Source organism: Cervus canadensis, chromosome 21 (assembly GCF_019320065.1).
Source record: "Cervus canadensis isolate Bull #8, Minnesota chromosome 21, ASM1932006v1, whole genome shotgun sequence".
Taxonomy (NCBI): domain Eukaryota; kingdom Metazoa; phylum Chordata; class Mammalia; order Artiodactyla; family Cervidae; genus Cervus; species Cervus canadensis.
The window spans coordinates 53,918,729-53,938,552 of NC_057406.1; the positions used below are offsets into that span (position 1 = coordinate 53,918,729).

Genomic DNA, 19,824 nt, shown 5'->3' on the forward strand with positions numbered 1-19,824 from the left:
ATAGCAAAATGGATTACCAGATTAATAACAGTTATGCAAACAATAATTGGCAGCTAACTAGAGCTGCAGCATGCAGTTATGCAGACTATGCACTGCACAATTCAGGGGGCTACACAGCACGACCAGCCTAGAGCTAACATTTATCAACCATCTTACCACATGCCAGGCACTGGAGTTGGTGATGGACAGGAAAGCCTGGCATGCTGCAGTCCACGGGGTCACAAAGAGTTGGACACAACTGAGCGACTGAGTTCAATGCACTGATGAAGCAGATACTACTCTCATCCTCATTTTATAGATGAGAAAAAAGAAGGCACAAAAGGTTAATAACTGCCCAAGATCTCACAGCCGATGAATGGCAGAACCAGGCATTTGATTCCAGAGCCCACACTCTTAACTATTACCCCATACTAATTCACAGCTGTAAGCCCAATTACTTGAAAAAAAAATCTCTTTGGTTTTAAATCTTTCTTATAGATACCTTTATTTTTAAAAGTACCAAGTATTTAGAAGATAGTACTCTTAATTAGAATAATTTCGCAAAGTATTTTACTAAATTATAGTATCTGTTTCTTCTTTCAGAATGGTGACATGTAGTTTACAGAATCTGTTTCTAGTCTGTGATCACATCTCACATACCAAAGCTCTCCTCCTTACCTAAAACAAGCAAAAAAATTTTTAAAAAGAAAAAAAAATCAAGTACACAAGATTCCATATATGCATATACTTTAATAACATAGTCACTTCAGCTGTAATTGAACAAAGAAAAGGAGAACAAAAAGAACTTAACACATGATACTTCCACAACTTTGGGTCAAAACAGGCATACATGAAGCTTTAAAACATATATTGTCTATGTTAACAGAGGCTATAACTACTAATTTTGATTATGCACATTTTAAAAACATTATTATCAAAGAGTGCAAAGTTAGACCAAACAATGATGTCAAGAAAAATTCTGTCTTAAAATTTTAACAAAGTCTTTTAAGAAAGTCTAAAAACCTCCTATTTTCCCACACTGACTCTCAAAACTTTGATTTTTTGTATCAGAATATCAGTTAGCCACTTTAATTTTTACCATACATGAAAAATTATCAAAAATATATTGATGGGTCTATACTAATTGTGACTATTTATATTTACATTAAGCAAATTCTTTTACCAAGTTCTTTATATACAAATTACCATTTGTCCTATGTCAAATTTATTTAAAAAGTTAAAAACCACAGAAATGTTATTAGAAGTAATGCATTTCAATATGTAACTGCCTTCCATCAATGAGGAACATTTTAAAATAATTTAACTGAAAAAGTATTGAACTCCCCACCAATTTCAGCTGCAACAGTATTCCTTCTGAATGTTTTCTGTGATGTAAGAAAAAAAAAAAAACTGCGTAAAGCTTGATTGCAAGGAATGATAAAAATCTGATGAGTGTTTACTAATCATTAAGAAATTTATAGACTAATTAGGTTCACATTAAAAAAACAGCAATGATTTTAAAAATGTGAACAGTTCAAGATAACTGAAGAAACAAAAGTCTTTCTGGCAAATGCACTGTATGAAATCTTTTCATATAAATTTAAATCATAAAACAGTATCCCAAAACCAATTGAATAGAATACAGGCATGGATTTTTGACATTTTTAAAAAGGACCAACATCAAAAAAAACTTAAGCTACCTATCAAACTGGAAATAATTTAGATTTCAGATCTATCACAATAGATAAATTTATAAACACAAGATATGAGGAAAAGTTCATAAAGGGATATTATTAATGTCACTAAAAGTTAAAAGTCACTTTAATTGTTTTAGACTCTTGGTCACACAGGAAGGAAATGAAAAGGATGGTTTTTTCTGAGAAAAAATCTGAGCAGAACACCATAAGCTTTTCAGATTTGAAGATCATCAGTTCAGAGGATGTAAAACCGAGTATAGCACTGTGCCTAGCACAGGTGCATTTCTCCTGTCCCAGAACTGATTTTGTAACAATCACTGAAAAATTTATGCCTGGGACTTCCCTCGTGGTCCAGTGGTTAAAACTCCACACTCCCAATGCAGGAAGCCCAGGTTTGATCCTTGGCCAGGGATCTAAATCCCACAGCCACAGCTAAGAGTGAGCATGCCACAACTCAAGATCCTGCATGCTGCAACTAAGACTCAGAGCAGTCAAATAAATAAATGTTTTAAAAATTTATGCCCCAGATTCTCTGGTTTGAAAATAGAGATAAGCTCCATTTTGGGAATTATCTTAATTTATGTTGATTACACACTCTGGCTTAAGCAGGAAATAAAGCTGTAAAATATTTACCTAATTAGTGCTTTGTCGCTGGACTTTAGGACCAATACTCTGCGTGTCCTCTTCCTGACTAGGACGTTTCCCACTGCCAAGACCAGTGCCTGTGGAGCTTCTTCCTACACATTAAAAAAAAAAAAAGTATGTTTAAGATAGGAAAGGTGAAAAGAACAGTATGCTTGAATGCTTCATTCTTACCTTGCTTTAATAGATGAGTTTGCTGACTGTCTCCATGAGCATAATGTAAAATACCACTCCCTTGAGTACAACCTGTTAGTATTTAAAAGACAGTTTTAAAAGACAGTAAAATCACTTAAGTAAATTCCAAGTTGTATGTATTAAGATTACAAATCTAATTTTTAGTATTTGTATTTTGTTTTTTAGAATTAATCCACAATGCTTCATAAGAACCAAAAATCATATGCCCAAATCAGGAAAACTTAACTTGTCCTTAAATTCAGGGACACAGAAATGCTGACTATTCCAAGGAAAAATCACTGATAATCATTTTCTAAAGAACATTTCTTTACTGGATGACAATGATTAGACACATGACCATGAAGGCAAAACACAGGGCATCAGTAAGATACACAGCCTTTCTTCACCTCCTCCTTCCTCAGTACCGATGTAAAACACACGTCCTTGGAGATAAGAGAATAAGCGTCTGTCAGACGACAGCTAAGCAGTTCACACAAGGAGGAGACACAGACGAAGGTGCTACCCACCCCACCATCTTCCAAGGAAAGTTTCCTAGTTCCTTTAGCTCTCAATGTTCTTCTCCCTTGTTTCCTACTGCACGGGGAGGCAGCATCTTAACAATTTACCACTTACTTCATTTATTTTTTTCCCTTTCCACACCCCCATTTAGACTCCAAGCTCTTTGTGGCTTTTATGTCTTCTGTTTTTTGAAAGCCTCACAGTACCTAGCTACAAAGTATGTTATTGGCAAATATTTACATATTTAGACTACTTTCAAATTTATTAATCCTACCATAAAACATCATGTGTATAAATTTGTGAAGCTAAATCATTCCAATTTAACTTGCTAACATGATTAGTTTTGCAGATAACTTCAAATATTGAATACAGATCTGAACTAAGAAAGAGTATGTACCACCATCCCCCAGTAGCCAGGTAACTGGAGTGTGTTGCTTCCTACCCCTCTGCTGCCTGCCTGTTAGCTCAGTGTTTCACAGAACTTCTGTCCCTAAAACTCAAGTGTGGAGACAAAAGGCAGTCTGTGAACTGCATAAGAAATGTGATAGAACTTTTGAAATGATTCCTTGTTAAAGTTTATTTTAAATTGTAGGAGACTTGGAGAAAGAACATTTCTGAAGTACACTACCATCAACAGCAATAATTTGAATGTAGGCCAAACACGTAATCAATTCTTTAGTTTTATGAACACCACACATGGCATTACATTTACAGGGGCGGCCCAGTGGTACAGGAAAGAGTATGAACTTTAGGACAAGTTAGACTTGGATCTGAGTCTTAGCTCAGCTACTTACTAACTGTGGGATCGTGGTTAAGTTACCTAACTCTTCTAGGCTTATTTCTCCAATCACAAAATGAGAATCCTACCACCACTTCTCCAGGATATTGTGAGTATGTGGCAAAAATTCCTCATACACAAAAGTTGGCAGGTAAGATATGAGTGCTTTCATTCCTTTCACCCTAAGCTAACTGTTGATGCTCTCAAAAGTATGCAAAATATTTCTGAATTCAGAAGAGTTCAATTTGTTAAAAGATTTTATTCTTAATATCAAATTTTGAGTATCTGACATAAAAAACAAAAAAAAGGCCTGGAGCTGACTGTGACTCAGATCATAAACTCCTTATTGCCAAATTCAGACTGAAATTGAAGAAAGTAGGGAAAACCACTAGACCATTCAGGTATGACCTAAATCAAATTCCTTGTGATTAAACAGTGGAAGTGACAAATAGATTCAAGGGATTAGATCTGATAGACAGAGTGCCTGAAGAACTATGGATGGAGGTTTGTGACATTGTACAGGAGACAGGGATCAAGACCACCCCCAAGAAAAAGAAATGCAAAAAGGCAAAATGGTTGTCTGAGGAGGCCTTACAAATAGCTGAGAAAAGAAGAGAAGCAAAAGGTAGAGGAGAACAGGAAAGATACACTCATCTGAATGAAGAGTTCCAAAGAATAGCAAGGAGAGATAAGAAAGCTTTCCTCAGTGATCAGTGCAAAGAAATAGAGGAAAACAATAGAATGGGAAAGACTAGAGATCTTTTCAAGAAAATTAGAGTTACCAAGGGAACATTTCATGTAAAGATGGGCACAACAAAGGACAGAAATGGTATGGACCCAACAGAAGCAGAAGATAATAGGAAGAGGTGGCGAGAATACACAGAAGAACTATACAAAAAAGATCCTCACGACCCAGATAACCATGATGATGTGCTCACTCACCTAGAGTCACACATCCTGGAATATGAAGTCAAGTGGGCCTTAGGAAGCAACACTACAAACAAAGCTAGTGGAGGTGATGGAATTTCAGTTGAGCTATTTCAAATCCTAAAAGATGATGCTGTTAAAACGTGCTGCACTCAATATGCCAGCAAATCTGGAAAACTCAGCAGTGGCCACAGGACTGGAAAAGGTCTGTTTTCATTCCAATCCCAAAGGAAGGCAATGCCAAAGAATGCTCAAACGACCGCACAATTGAACTCATCTCACACACTAGCAAAGTAATGCTAAAAATTCTCCAAGCCAGGCTTCAACAGTACGTGAATTGTGAACTTCCAGATGTTCAAGCTGGTTTTAGAAAAGGCAGAGGAACCAGAGATCAAATTGCTAGTATCCGCTGGATCATTGAAAAAGCAAGAAAATTCCAGACAAACATCTACTTCTGCTTTACTGACTATGCCAAAGCCTTTGACTGTGTGGATCACAACAAACTGTGGAAAATTCTAAAAGAGATGGGAATACCAGACCACCTGTCTTGCCTCCTGAGAAATTTGTATGCAGGTTAAAACTGGACATGGAACAACAGACTGATTCCAAATCAGGAAAGGAGTATGTCAAGGCTGTATATTGTCACTCCACTTATTTAATTTATATGCAGAGTACATCATGAGAAATGCTAGACTGAATGAAGCACAAGCTAGAATCAAGTTGCCGGGAGAAATATCAATAACCTCAGATATGCAGTGACACCACCCTTTATGGCAGAAAGTGAAGAAGAAATAAAGAGCCTCTTGATGAAAGTCAAAGAGGAGAGTGAAAAAGTTGGCTTAAAACTCAACATTCAGAAAACTAAGATCATGGCATCTGGTCCCATCACTTCATGGCAAGTAGATGGGAAAACAGTGGAAACAGTGAGAGACTTTATTTTGGGGGGGGGGGCTCCAAAATCACTGCAGATGGTGACTGTAACCATGAAATTAAAAGACGTTTGCTCATTGAAAGAAAAGCTATGACCAACCTAGACAGCATATTAAAAGCAGAGACATTACTTTGCAATAAAGATCCATCTAGTCGAAGCTATGGTTTATCCAGTAGTCACGTATGGATGTGAGAGTTGGACTATAAAGAAAGCTGAGCGCCGAAGAATTGATGCTTTTGAACTGTGGTGTTGGAGAAGACTCTTGAGAGTCCCTTGGACTGCACGGAGATCCAACCAGTCCATCCTAAAGGAAATCAGCCCTGAATATTCACTGGAAGGACTGATGTTGAAGCTGAAACTCCAATACTTTGGCCACCTAATGTGAAGAACGGACTCATTTGAAGAGACCCTGATGCTGGGAATGATTGAAGGTGGGAGGAGAAGGGGACGACAGAGGATGAGATGGTTGGATGGCATCACCGACTCAATGGACATGAGTTTGAGTAAGCTCCGGGAGTTGGTGGTGGACAGGGAAGCCTGGCATGCTGCAGTCCATGGGGTTGCAAAGAGACGGACACGACTGAGCAATTGAACTGATTTTTGGTTAGAACATTTGAAAATTGAGATGATTCAAATGTCCAATACATTCTGACTTCTTCACATGTATTAAGAATATGTGTGGCAAATAACTATATATATACATCACAAAGAAAACCATTACAGACTAGGCTTTGTAAGGAAAAAACTCATGCGTAAATTGACTAGCGTCACTATGCATGTGTATGATAAATCTTTTGGCCACATTCACAGGGCCTCTGACCCTCTTAATTAATTACCTTATAGTTAATATATACTTAAAGAGAATAAAAAATAATGGGCATTCTGAAAATATGACATCTGAGTTTCATTTTATCGTTAATATTGCTCTCCTCATTCAGTTTGCAAGATCTTTTACCCAAATTCCACTATACACAATGATATTTTCCATCTCCGTTGTTGTTTTTCAGTCGCTAAGTCACGTCTGACCCTTTTGCAACCTCATGGACTGTAGCCCCCTAGGCTCCTCTGTCCATACGATTTTCAAGCAAGAATACTGAGTGCGTTGCCATTTCCATCTCTAAAATGTCACTGATGGAGTAAGGGAGTGTGTATGTGTGTACATGTACGCATATATACAAGGAACCTATTACACAAATTTTAGATAGAATTTTAAAAACATATTATAGTGAGGTACAATAAACAATATATTTTATTATTAATCTCTCTATGTTACTAAGTACAGAAATTTCCTTGTTACTTACTTGCATTGCTGCTACAACCTGGGATATTTTCTCCAGGAGAATACCCCATGAGGCCTCCATTCCCATTAGGATTAGATGGCACTGAAGCAAGAAGACCTAAAGGGAAAAAATTTCCTATTAAGTTATGATCAAGATGAAATTCAAGGATGGGAACATAAACAGCTGCCTTAGAAACAATCAAAGCCATTTCCTGACATACCGAGTCCTCTGTATCGTGAAAGCTGCTGGTAGATCTGTTTCATCCTCTCAATATTCAAACGGCTTGCCTCAGCATGGTTCACCATTGGTTTAGGATAATTAACTCCTATCAAACATTTGGCTACCTTTTGAATACCTTCAGGTGCATTCCAGGGATCATAGATATATTTTGCAGGGAAGCCTCTTAGAACAGGCAAATAACGCCTTTTAGGAAAAGGAAGAAAAATTATTAATAAAATGAACTGTAAGCAAATTATAACACACTATTTATTAGCTATGAATGACCCAAATCAAATCAATACCATTTAAATGATTTGTTACCCTTTTCCTCATCTCTGCTGCCCATCAGGAGTGGGGAATACCTTAAGCGTTGTTTAAGTATGACAAGCTCTTCCTGGATTAGCTATTTCAAACTGAATAATAATCATCCTTGATTTACCTGATATAGTCTCCATTGGGATCTGTTCTCCTACCAAAACCAACAGGGCAATAGCAGTGAAAAAACTGTTGGAAAAAGGAACTACAAGACAGCCACATCCAACTTCCAGCATTTATGCTCCAATCTGCATCAAGCAGTAATTCTTCAAATACCTTCAGAAGTAACGGTAATCAATTAGTTTGCACACATATATTTCTCAAAGCAAGCATTTTCCAGGTATCTGTAGATCAAAAGTCAAGGTAAAGAAAATCTAGCACTGAACTATAAAATTAAACATTCCAAAGTTAGTTTCCTTATCTATGTTCTATCCTATAATGAGTTATTTCAGGGAAAGAAATATATTAGTACTATACAGATTTCTCAATAGAATTTGCCATTGTAAGTTTGGCAGTGTTATTGGAAAGGGGAGGGTAAAAATTATTCAAGTCATTGATTTAAAAGGGTAAGTTATAAATTCATTAAGTGTGTGCTATGCATCTATCTCATGTATGACTTGGTGCTAGGAAATAGAGATGTAAAAAAATAGGATCAGAAATGGTCTTTGGAAAGGGGAAATTTATGATATAGATAGGAAGGTAAAACATATTTAAGTCCTCTTATATATACCCATAAGATGATGTCACAGAATGTGGTATGCATCATATTACATAATAAGACTAAAAAGCTATGGTGTTGAAGTGAGGCAAAATGATTTATATTTTAAAATTTATAATACAAAGATTGCTTTTTCTAAGACTCTTTGGTGAATCCTTTATGTGACAGAAATGATCACCTATAAATATACATCAATCCACTAAGTCCAGAGTATTAAATTTTAGAGTTCCCTTGATGGGTAGGCTGATTTAGCCACTGAAATGACTTCAGGTTAACTGACTTCAGGTTAATGCAGTCTGATTATGCCCAAAAGTTGCCTCTATAGTTAAGAATTAAACGCTTTTCTATTGAAAAAAAGAAACAAGACTATAAATGAACCTATATAACTTTTAGGAACTGTTTTATATACATACATATATATAAAAGGTATAGAAAAAGGTATAGAGTTCTTCAAAATAAAGCCATGCTACATTAGCTGGAAGAACACTTACCTTCATTCCTTCTTCCCAACTAATCCACAGGTCACCTCGTGTCAGGAAACAAGCAACTGCATGTCTGGCTAAATGATGAATCCAACCCTCCTGACGAAGCTGCGTCATGATGGCATCAATCCATGGAAAGCCCGTCCGTCCTTCTGCCCATTTTGCTAAAGCCTCAGGATTCTTATCCCATGGAATCTGAACACAAATGGGGTTTCCTTCCATTTTGTCAAAGCGTGGATTATTTGTTGCTGCTGTATAGAAAAATTCACGCCATAATAGTTGCCCATAAAGGGAAAGGGGAGGAGAACTGTTCTTCTTCACCTAAGATTAAAAAGCAAAGAAGTATTATCAGCAATTTTTTTAAAGTATTTTTTAAAAATGAGCTCCAGTTCTAGATAATACCTTTTTGTAGAGATCTGTCAGTTTGAAATAAAAGAGTCGACATGACAAACAACCAAATCGGAGATAAGGACTGAGTCCAGTAGGGCTAGCGAGCAGGGAATTTGCATTCATTCGAGGTCTTTCAAAGTTTGCCACCCAAGCCTGAAAAAAACACAGAGAAATTTATGTTGACTGCCTTTTCCATTTTAAAAGACTGTTTGAGCTTTTCAACAATGTTACATAATCCTTGGGGAATAAAATCTCATTTTTTCAGCCACAAATGACAAGTTTTAATAAAAAACAAGATAAAAGTGAGTATTCTTTTGTTTTAGTCATCCTCATGCGGCAAATTCCTAACACAAGGTTGAGAGCACCTTCAACCTGTCTTTCTGACACTGAGATAAATGTGAAACAGAAGAACTCTATCCTAGCTTTAAAGTCATCAGATACCAGCTTACACACAAAGCATAGAGGGGTAGTACTGATAGTAGCTAAAGAGGAAATAATCAGAAGAGGAGGGAGAAAGGTATTTAAATGAAGACAGTTGCTAATCTTCAATTACATTTGTGCTATTTTAATTATTTTAATTATTTCTCTTAATCCTTCTTTTTCAACAGCCTATTTTTTTGTTTTAAAAAAAGAGTGAAATTATTTTTAAAATGACAGTTTGACAATATAAACATCATCTGTATTATCATACTTTTCTTTCCAAATGCCTTTCCAAACGTGTAAGTGCTTCAGTTTCTCCACCTGGCCACACTGCAGAGGGTAAGCCATCTGTATCAAAACCTAAAAAAAAAAAAGGAAATGGAAAGAGATGTGACAGCATAAAAATGAAATGACGGCTCTGGATAGGTCCTCACAGATAAATGATATATAACATGGTCTCTATCCTTTAAGACATGTATCTTAAGGTGATAACAGATAGACCATGAATTAATAGCATACATAAATAATACACAGATTCATCACTTTTTAGTTTAAGCTTTCTTTTTCCTCCTTTCTTTTCCTTTTAGTGCAAAATACATATCAAATTAGAAGTGGGATTTTTCTTAATGGTTTATTAACTCTTGAGCTCCACATGTATTATTGCTTACACCTACCTAGTTCTTCCAGTGACGGGACTCCGTATTTCTCATCATGGTCATCAGACAGAGGAGTTGTGCACTTTTCTATCACTTCTGAAGTAATTGTCTCTACTGGTATTTCTAGTGGTTCCATTTTGCTGATGAGAGTCTGGAATCTTTTATAGGTAAGAGGTGGTTGACCACCATTTAGTTCTATGATCCTATTACAAAAGTTAGTAAAATGCTGTTAGTACTTTAAAAAGGACAATATAATTTGATAAACTTTGAAAAGTCTTAAAATCAGAAAATTAAATGAAGATAGTAAAAATGAAAACAAAAATGAAAAATCACTTCTATTTTCTATTGTGTATGTTTTTGTTAAATGTCAACATATGTATCTTACATATATCTTTTATATTTAATTCTGATCAATAATTTCTCAATTAAGTAATACTAAAAGGAAAGAGCCTTGCCAATGGTAATCTGAATTAGATACAATTTGGGAGTAACCCATTATTCTTTTTCATGATAGCCATCTGCACTTAAGATTTCAAGGAGAATGTTAGCTTCTTATAGGACCAAGAAACTTATTAAAACAATTAACAAATCTAAAAATCATTCTCTTCATTTTATAGACATCTATTAGATGTTGAAAATATACAGCATGCAAATATCAAAACTTTTGTGACAAAGAAAATTAAGCATACATGAGTGGGAAAAAACAAGTGGGTAATAAGCCTAAAGGCAAAAACAAAAAAATAATATATATGGAAATGTAAAAATATTTTGCAACACAGCTCAAAGAAACTTGTAATCATCAATAAAAACTAAACCAGGCCAATATTATATCAAGGAGTAATTAGCAAGTTTTATTAATTAGGATCCTATATTACTATAGTGATAATTACTTGGTATTTTCTATTGTGCATGTTTTTGTTAAATGTTAGCATATGTATCTTATGTATATATATTTTTTTCTTACGTATATATTTTATATTTAATTCTGATCACTAATTTCTCAATTAAGTAACACTAGAAACAAAGAGCCTTGCCAATGGCATTTATTGCCAAATTAGATACAATTTGGGAATAATGAATTATTCTTTTTAACTATAGCCATTTGCATACTAGCATTTAGGCTTCATAAAAAATTATTGGTAAAATCACACTTTATCATTTTATGGATCAGAAACTGAAGCCTCAAGAGAATTTAATAAACTAGTCAAGATCACATAACTAATAAATAGCAAATCGAGATTTTCTTAATCCAAATAGAATAAAGTTTTCTCTATACCACATATAATGGTGAATCAATTATATGTATGGAAAGTAACCACCATAAAAACTATGCCCTGCTTTTAGAAATTTTGCTTTGATGTAATTCTTTGAGTTTATACCTAGGATCATAATGAAATCTGTCCACTATAATGATCTACAATGATACTTACTACTGAGGACATTATATAACAGAAGCAAAATAAAAATCTTAGAAAAGATATTTTCTATATGCTACATTTTTATATGATAGATTTATATAGTAAATATTCACATTCAGTCTAACAAACAATCCAATTTTATACATAACACTGAGCTTCCCACTTTAAGCAACTGCCCTTATTTTGTTTTGCCTCCTTGCTATCAGCTCTCTAAGGTTAAGAAATATGGTAAATGAGCAGGCAAGTTTATTATCAAAGGATATATGACTTCTGGCTTAATAGGAAGTAAGACTCTTGCCTCAATCAAACCACAATTTTTTGTACAACTGGAAAAGTGGAATAAAATAGCTTGTCATGTTACAGAATCAGCTTTATTATTTTGATAAAATGTGAAAATAACTTAAAAAAAGTAAAATAAAAGGTACATAAATTATGAGATTTCAGCACTTGTAAGGATGACAGTATGCCAAAGGTTAATGTTAACAAATCTTATGAATCCTCAAGTCTTACAGCACGTATTAATAAAACTTCCTAAATTTAACCTAGACCACAGAATCTCTGTTGGACAAAGCATCATAAAAGACTGATATTTCATGAAGTATGCTTTGAGAAAGAAGAAATCATACTATTGTTCAGAGGACTACCTAATATTACATACAATTTGCATATGAACTCAAAATTCAAACAGACTAGATATACACACATAAAATAATTTATGACAAGCATGTAAAATATACCAAGGCACCTGATGACTATGTATCATATAAACTATAAAATTAATACTGCTGAGAGCCCAGAATGGCAAGTTAGTAGGCAGAGCTAGAACAGTCAAAGATAATTTTGTGATTCTTTTAATAGTTTTGGAACTGAAATTCTGAGTGTTTTTATCTTATGCACTTATGTCTTTAATTTTGGCGTCTGTCTTTGGGTAAACAAAAATTACAGAAGTTAAATAAAATGCTACAGGTTTGAATTAATTTAATTCTCCACAATTCTATTATGCATGTTTTTATTTTCACTTTTGAACTTAAGTCCCACAGTACATTGTCTTTGTACTTAATACCACTTAAATGTACACTTCAAAATGGTTAAAATGACAAATACTATGTTATGTGTATTAAAAAATCTTACTTGTCTAGATCATATAATGTGTGTGATATTCGTACAATTACTTCTACTCCAGCTTCAGTAGCCAGTTTCTTAATAGCTGCATCTCGTTCCTTTCCAAAGGGCTCAGAATCATATTCAATTGAAAGTTTAGTAATGTTCCATTCCTAAAGTAAGAGAAAGGAGCAAAAACATACATAAATTTTAATGATTATTTTTTCTACTATAACAACACAGGCTGGAAAAAAATGAAAAGCTCCAACTCTACATATCAAATGATTATACTACTTTGAATATACAGAAAGAAAATGCACAATTTATAAATTCAAAATTATGTAAATCAGAAATGCATACTCACTAAATTTCAGGCATTATGCTAGGCATTATACAAACTAGCAACATGCTTAACCTAAGCTTCCTACATTAAATGTGTTTGTATAGCACTTTACTTGTTCAAATAATTTACACTTACATTATCTCATTTGTTACTCAAAATAATCCTCAGAGTTTGGCATTTTGGTTGCTAACTCCATTTTGCAGATAAGATTATGTTGAAAATTCAAGAATTTGTTCAAGTTCAGAGACAGCCATAATACCTGACTTTATGTCTATTCATTCTAAGACTTGGTTCTTTTTTTTAAAAATTGGAGTATAACTGCTTTCCAGTGTTGTGTTGTTTTCTGTGGTACAACCACATGCATCAGCTATACTCCCTCCTTCTCGTGTCTCTGTTCCACCCACTCCCTTATCCTCCCAGTCCAGGTCATCACAGAGGACTGAGCTGACCTGCCTGTACGCGGCAGCTTCCCATTAGCTACTTGCTTTACACATGGCAGCGTATACATGTCGAAGCTGCTCTCGCAATTCATTCCACTCTCTCCTCCCCACCTTGTGTCTGTAAGTCCATTCTCCATGTCTGTGTCTCTGTTCCTGCCCTGCAAATAGGTTCATCAGTAACATTTTTCTGGATTAATATACGATACTTGGTTTATTCTTTCTGACTTAACTTCACTCCATGACATTCTAGGTTCATCCCCATCACCACATATGACCCAATTTTGTTCCTTTCTATGGCTGAGCAATAGTCCATTGTATATATGTACCACATTTTCTTTACCCATTTATCTGTTGATGGACATTTAGGTTGCTTCCATGTCCTAACTACTATTAATATAAACCTTTGACAGTTAATGTGGCACAAGCTGCTCTGCTGAGGTATTGTTTTACAATGTTTTACTTCTGATTATCAAGAAGTGTTAACTATGGAAAATATAAACACACTTATAACAAGAGCAGATACTGAGTGCCAGGTGCTGTATTAATAAGTCCTGTAAACCTTCTTACAATCACTTTCAGTGAAGAGACTGTGACTTAATGGAATTAAGTGACTTCCCAGGGGGATAGTAAAGTTTTATTGTTTTTTTAATTCTAAAATCTACTCCGATATACCTTACAAATAAAAAAAATTCACCTGTCATTCTACTATTATTTAACTGATTACATAGTTAACAAGTTGTACTTCTCCAAACCTGTACAGATTAGACAAGGGCTATTTCCAATAGTGAGTTTTTTTTTTTTTAATTGCTATTATAAACCTTCCAGTATATACCTTTATACATAAATCTTAAACATTTTGGGACATTTATCTCATTTTTTCTAGAAATAATTTTTTGAAACACAATTAATGGATACAATAAATTACATTTAAAATTTTGACAGATATTGGCAAATTTTCCACCAGATATCCTGCACCAATTTACACTCTCAGTAGTAGTACACCAGTATTTTTAAAACCACTAATATATACACACAGCATACACAGGAAAATAATATCTCATTAAAATTTTTTTCATTTCTTGAAAGTCTTGGAGAATGGATACAAAGTTGTCAATAGCTGTTATCTTTGCAGAGTAGAATTTAGGAATATAAATAATTATTTTACACCATGTTGTATTGTTCATATTTGTTAAGTACAATCATGTACTGTTTTTGAAATTTAAAAATGAAATTAAAATGAGAATAGGAAAGAAAGCATTATATTTCTTTGTTTTATAGTGAGAGGCGGTATAGAGTAGTAGTTAAAAAACAAAGGATCTAAAGTCAAACTTCTCAAGTTCAAAGACTGGTTCAACTATCCGTGCAAATTTCTAAACCTTCCATGCCTGTTTCCTTATCTTAAGATGGGTAGCATGTAAGTAGAGTGCTTAGAGAGTACCTAATATATAACAAACATTATGTGTTTATTAGAGTAAAATGAAAAAAATAACATTTTTTTTGTTGTTGTGAAAAGATTAAATTGAGAAAAGATTAAATGAGACAATGTATGTAAATTATTTGGAACAGAAAAGATGGTGATGCTGGGAAAGACCAAGGGCAGGAGAAGAGGGCACCAAAGGATGAGACGGTTGGATGGCACCACCAGCTCAGTGGACATGAGTTTGAGCAAGCTCTGGGAGACGGGGAAGGCTGGCGTGCTCCAGTTCACTGGGTCATAGAGTTGGACACGACTTAGCAACTGAACAACAACAATGTAAATTGTTGAGTACATAGTTAAGTCCTCAATGAATGACAGCTGTTATTACTGTTATTACTAGCCATTTGTTATTTTTTTCTTTACGAATTGCAGCTTATGTTGGCTTAGGTTTCTATTGCAATTAATTCTCTTATGGATTTGTACACTCATTTTTAATGACAAACTTTGTCACATATGTCACTTCCTAAACAGTCTGTAATTCTATGATTTTTTTTGACAAATAATTTTTTAGTTTTTGGTTAGTAAATGTTGGAGCTTGAAACAAGTCAGTAACAGTCCCTCCCCTTTTCCCTTTTTGAAGAGGAAGGGAAATATAAGTCAGAAAACTAAACGTAAGAATATAACCCACCCAGTCTTCCCAGGCAATTGAAAGAAAAACAAAAGGAAACCAATGGGACCTAATCAAACTTACAATCTTTTGCACAGCAAAGGAAACCATAAACAAAATGAAGACAGCCTACAGAGCGGGAGAAAATTTTGCAAATGATACAATCGACAAGGGCCTAATTTCCAAAATATACAAACAGTTCATATGACTCAATATAAGAAAAAACAAACAACACAATTAAAAAATTGGCTGAAGACCTAAACAGACATTTCTCCAAACAAGTAATACAAATGGCCAATAGGTACAGGAAAAGATGCTCAACATTGTTATTAGAGAAATACAAATCTAAATCTAAACTACAATGAGGTACCACCTCACACTGATTTTGCTGGTTAAAATGGCCATCATTAAAATGTCTACAAATAAATACTGGCAAGGATATGGTTTTTCCAGTAGTCATGTATGGATGTGAGAGTTGGACTATAAAGAAAGCTGAGCGCTGAAGAATTGATGCTCTTGAACTATGATGATGGAGAAGACTCCTGAGAGTCCCTTGGACAGCAAGGAGATCCAACCAATCCATCCTGAAAGAAATCAGTTCTGAATATTCATTGGAAGGACTGATGCTGAAGCTGAAACTCCAATACTTTGACCACCTGATGAGAAGAACTGACTCATTGGAAAAGACGCTAATGCTGAGAAAAACTGAAGGCGGGAGGAGAAGGGGACAACAGAGGATGAGATGGTTGAATGGCATCACCGACTGATGGACATGAGTTTGAGTAAGCTCCGGGAGTTGGTGAAGGACAGGGAAGCCTGGCGTGCTGCAGTCCATGGGGTCGCAAAGAGTCGGACATGACTGAGCAACTGAACTGAACTGAACTGGAGAGAATATGGAGAAAAGGGAACCCTCCTACACTGTTGGTGGGAATGTAATTTGGGATAGCCACTATGGAAAACAGTATGGAAGTTCCTCAGGAAACTGAAAATAGAATTACCATATGATCCAGTGATGCCTCTCCTGAGCATATATCTAGACAAAACTCTAATGAAAAAGACAGACCCAACTCCATGTTCACAGCAGCACTATTCAGAATAGCCAACACACAGAAACAACCTAATCACCCATCGATAAATGGATGGATGAAGAAGATGTGGTACATATATACAATGGAATACTCCTCAGTCATAAAAACAACAAAATAATGCCATTCGCCCCAATATGGATACAACTAGAGATTATTATACTAAGTGAAGCAAGTCAGAAAGAGAAAGACAAATACCATACATATCACTTATGTGTGGAATCTAAAATATGATAAAATGAATCTATCTACGAAACATAAACATACTCATGAGCACAGAGAACATACTTGTGGCTGCCAAGGGGGATGAGGTTAAGGGAAGGATGCAGTGGGAGACTGGGGTCAGCAGATGTCAGCTATTATATCAGAATGGATGAACAACCAGGTCCTACTGTATAGCACAGAGAACTATATTCAGTATTCTATGATAAACCATAATGGAAAAAAATATATAAAGAAGAATGTATATAACTGAATCATTTTATGGTATAGCAAAAATTAATACAACACTGTAAATCATATATATATGTATACACACCACATTACTAGTAAAGCTGAACTGGAAGAAATATATTAGGTTTAAGTACAGGTAAGCTTACAGATTTTTCACCACTGAATTAAACAGATTTAGCTACCCAAGGCTAAACAGCACGTTCCTTTTAGTGTGGCCTGCCCCTATAAAATTTATCACATGGAAGAAAGGAATAGTACATGTACTCTCTGCAGCTGAAGAGGTGAAAAGGTATGATCTGACCAATACTCACCTAATTCCTTCTATTAAACTCACCAGTGAGATCATTCACTTCTTCCCTGGGGATAAATTAGTGGACATCTCTCCACAAGAAAAATGAAAAGCTAGGGAAGAGAAGGTCCCCTAAATATTAAATGTATTCATTCATATTCCAAGTATTTATTAAAATTCTTAGCTCCTATTGTAGGTCCCTCCATCCTAGCACTTACTGAAGACTGGCAACACGGAGGGAAATAAATAATTAAATATATATACTATTAGGAAAAAAAGGATGTTATGATAGATAACATGGGGGTGAGGCTAAGCTAGTAAGTTAGTTATCTACTCTTAATTACACTAGCTAGACTTTCAGTAAAGTGGTGAAAAGTAAATATCCCTGCTTTGTTCTCTATCTCAGGTGTAAAGCGTGTTTCACCATTAAGTATGCCGTTAGCTATGTTTCTGTGGATAGCCTTTACCAAGTTGATATTCAGCAATTTTCTATTGCTAGTTTACATAAAGGTTTCTAAAAAATTACAAATGGGTGTTGACTACTGTCAAATGCTTTTCTTTATCACTAAAATAATAATACCTTTTCCTTTACTAATAGGGTATATTAATTTATTATTTTATAACATTTAACCAAATTTGTATTCCGGAAATAAACTCCATTGATCATGCTGCGGCTGCTGCTAAGTTGCTTCAGAGTGTCTGACTCTGTGCGACCCCATAGACGGCAGCCCACCTGGCTCCCCTGTCCCTGGGATTCTCCAGGCAAGAACACTGGAGTGGGTTGCCATTTCCTTCTCCAATGCATGAAAGGAACAAGTGAAAATGAAGTCATTCAGTCGTGTCCGACTCTTAGCGACCCATGGACTGCAGCCTACCAGGCTCCTCCGTCCATGGGATTTTCCAGGCAAGAGTCCTGGAGTGGGGTGCCAGTGCCTTCACCATGATGCAGTATTATTTTAAAATACTGTTAAATTCTCTTTGTTAATAATATTAAGGATATCTGAGTTTGTGTTTATGGGGGACACCTGGCTATACTTTTTTTCTTTCTTGAAAGTTCTTCATCAGATTTTGGTATCAGAGTTATGCTGCCCTCATAAACAAGTTCAGTGTTCCCAATATTATCCTGTTTCCTGGAAGAGTGTTATAAGACTGGTATTATTTCTTTCTTAAATATATGATAGAATTAATAAGTAAAGCCATCTGGGACCTGGAGTTTTACTTATTGGAAGGTTTTTGATTATAAATTCAGTTTTGTAAAGAGAGGGCTATTCAATTTTTCTTTTTTTTCTTCTGAAATTTTAAGAAGTTGCACTTTTCAAGAGTATTTTTCATTTCATCTTAGTTGTATAATATATTGACATTCAGTTCACTTCAGTCACTCAGTCGTGTCTGACTCTTTGCAACCCCATGGACTGCAGCATGCCAGGCTTCCCTGTCCATCACCAACTCCCAGAGATTACTCAAACTCATGTCCATAGCTTCAACTAGACTGACCTTTGTTGGCATAGTAATGTGTCTGCTTTTTAATATGCTGTCTAGGTTGGTCATAGCTTTTCTTTCAAGGAGCAAGCGTCTTTTAATTTCATGGCTGCAGTCACCACCTGCAGTGATTTTGGAGTCCAAAAAAACAAAGTCTGTCACAGTTTTCTTTGTTTCCCCATCTATTTGCCATGAAGTGATGGGACTGGATGCCATGATCTTAGTTTTCTGAATGTTGAGTTTGAAGCCAACTTTTTCTCTCCCCTCTTTCACTTTCATCAAAAGGCTCTTTAGTTCTTTTGTTCATATTGACACTATGTTCTTTAGTTTATATTGACATTATGACATTTATAATATCCTTTATGTTTTTAAAGTTGAGAGACAATCTAGTGATGTCCCCATTTTTATTCCTGATAAAGGTAATTTGTGTTTTCTCCCTCTTGGGCCCTGATCAGTATTGATAACAGTTTATCAATTTTATTAATCTTTTCAAAAGAAAACTGAACTCTGACTCAGAGTTCAATCAGGTGACAGAAACCACATTAGTAATTTGAACAGGGAAAATTTAATCTGAAAGAACTGTCAGCAAGTAAAAGGTGGTCGACAATGGTAAGGAGTAGAAGAGGAGTTAAGGCTATACTGTCTTAACCACTAGCCACAGATACAGAAGCAGCTTCTGAGCATTTGAAATGTGGCTAGTTGGAATAGAGACATCCTATAAGGATAAAATATACTCTGGATTTCAAAGACTTCATATTGATATAAAAAAGGTTAAAACAGTATAGTTGTTTTATATTGATTTTATATTGAAAAGATAGTATTTTAGATATATTATGTTAAATAAAATATATCTTAATTAACTTCATGTTTTTCTTCTTTTTAAAATATAGATGTTAGAAAATTTTAAATTACACATGTCTGTTGGATAGTACTGTTCTAAGCAGCTACCACCTCTAAATGAAGGGAAAATAATTAAGCAATGAATTAAGAAAGTTTTCTTTCTTC

The 19,824-nt window shown here is 35.0% G+C and overlaps 1 protein-coding gene across 2 annotated transcripts in view; it reads right to left on the bottom strand.

The window, feature by feature from the left end:
• Positions 1 to 469: 469 nt before the first annotated feature.
• Positions 470 to 19,824, bottom strand: part of CRY1 (cryptochrome circadian regulator 1) — an 86,188-nt gene continuing 66,833 nt past the window's right edge. The window contains exons 3-13 of one of the 2 annotated variants that reach the window (XM_043439820.1): positions 12,677 to 12,819; positions 10,146 to 10,330; positions 9,743 to 9,831; positions 9,064 to 9,204; positions 8,671 to 8,982; positions 7,586 to 7,737; positions 7,148 to 7,350; positions 6,949 to 7,044; positions 2,493 to 2,564; positions 2,310 to 2,413; positions 470 to 657 (exon numbers count right to left, since the gene is read on the bottom strand). In XM_043439820.1, coding sequence (XP_043295755.1) covers positions 2,310 to 2,413; positions 2,493 to 2,564; positions 6,949 to 7,044; positions 7,148 to 7,350; positions 7,586 to 7,737; positions 8,671 to 8,982; positions 9,064 to 9,204; positions 9,743 to 9,831; positions 10,146 to 10,330; positions 12,677 to 12,819 — 1,497 coding nt within the window. In that variant the 3' untranslated portion in view covers positions 470 to 657. Of the gene's footprint in view, positions 658 to 709; positions 1,365 to 2,309; positions 2,414 to 2,492; positions 2,565 to 6,948; positions 7,045 to 7,147; positions 7,351 to 7,585; positions 7,738 to 8,670; positions 8,983 to 9,063; positions 9,205 to 9,742; positions 9,832 to 10,145; positions 10,331 to 12,676; positions 12,820 to 19,824 lie in introns of those variants that run through there. The other variant, XM_043439819.1, reaches the window with a different exon arrangement.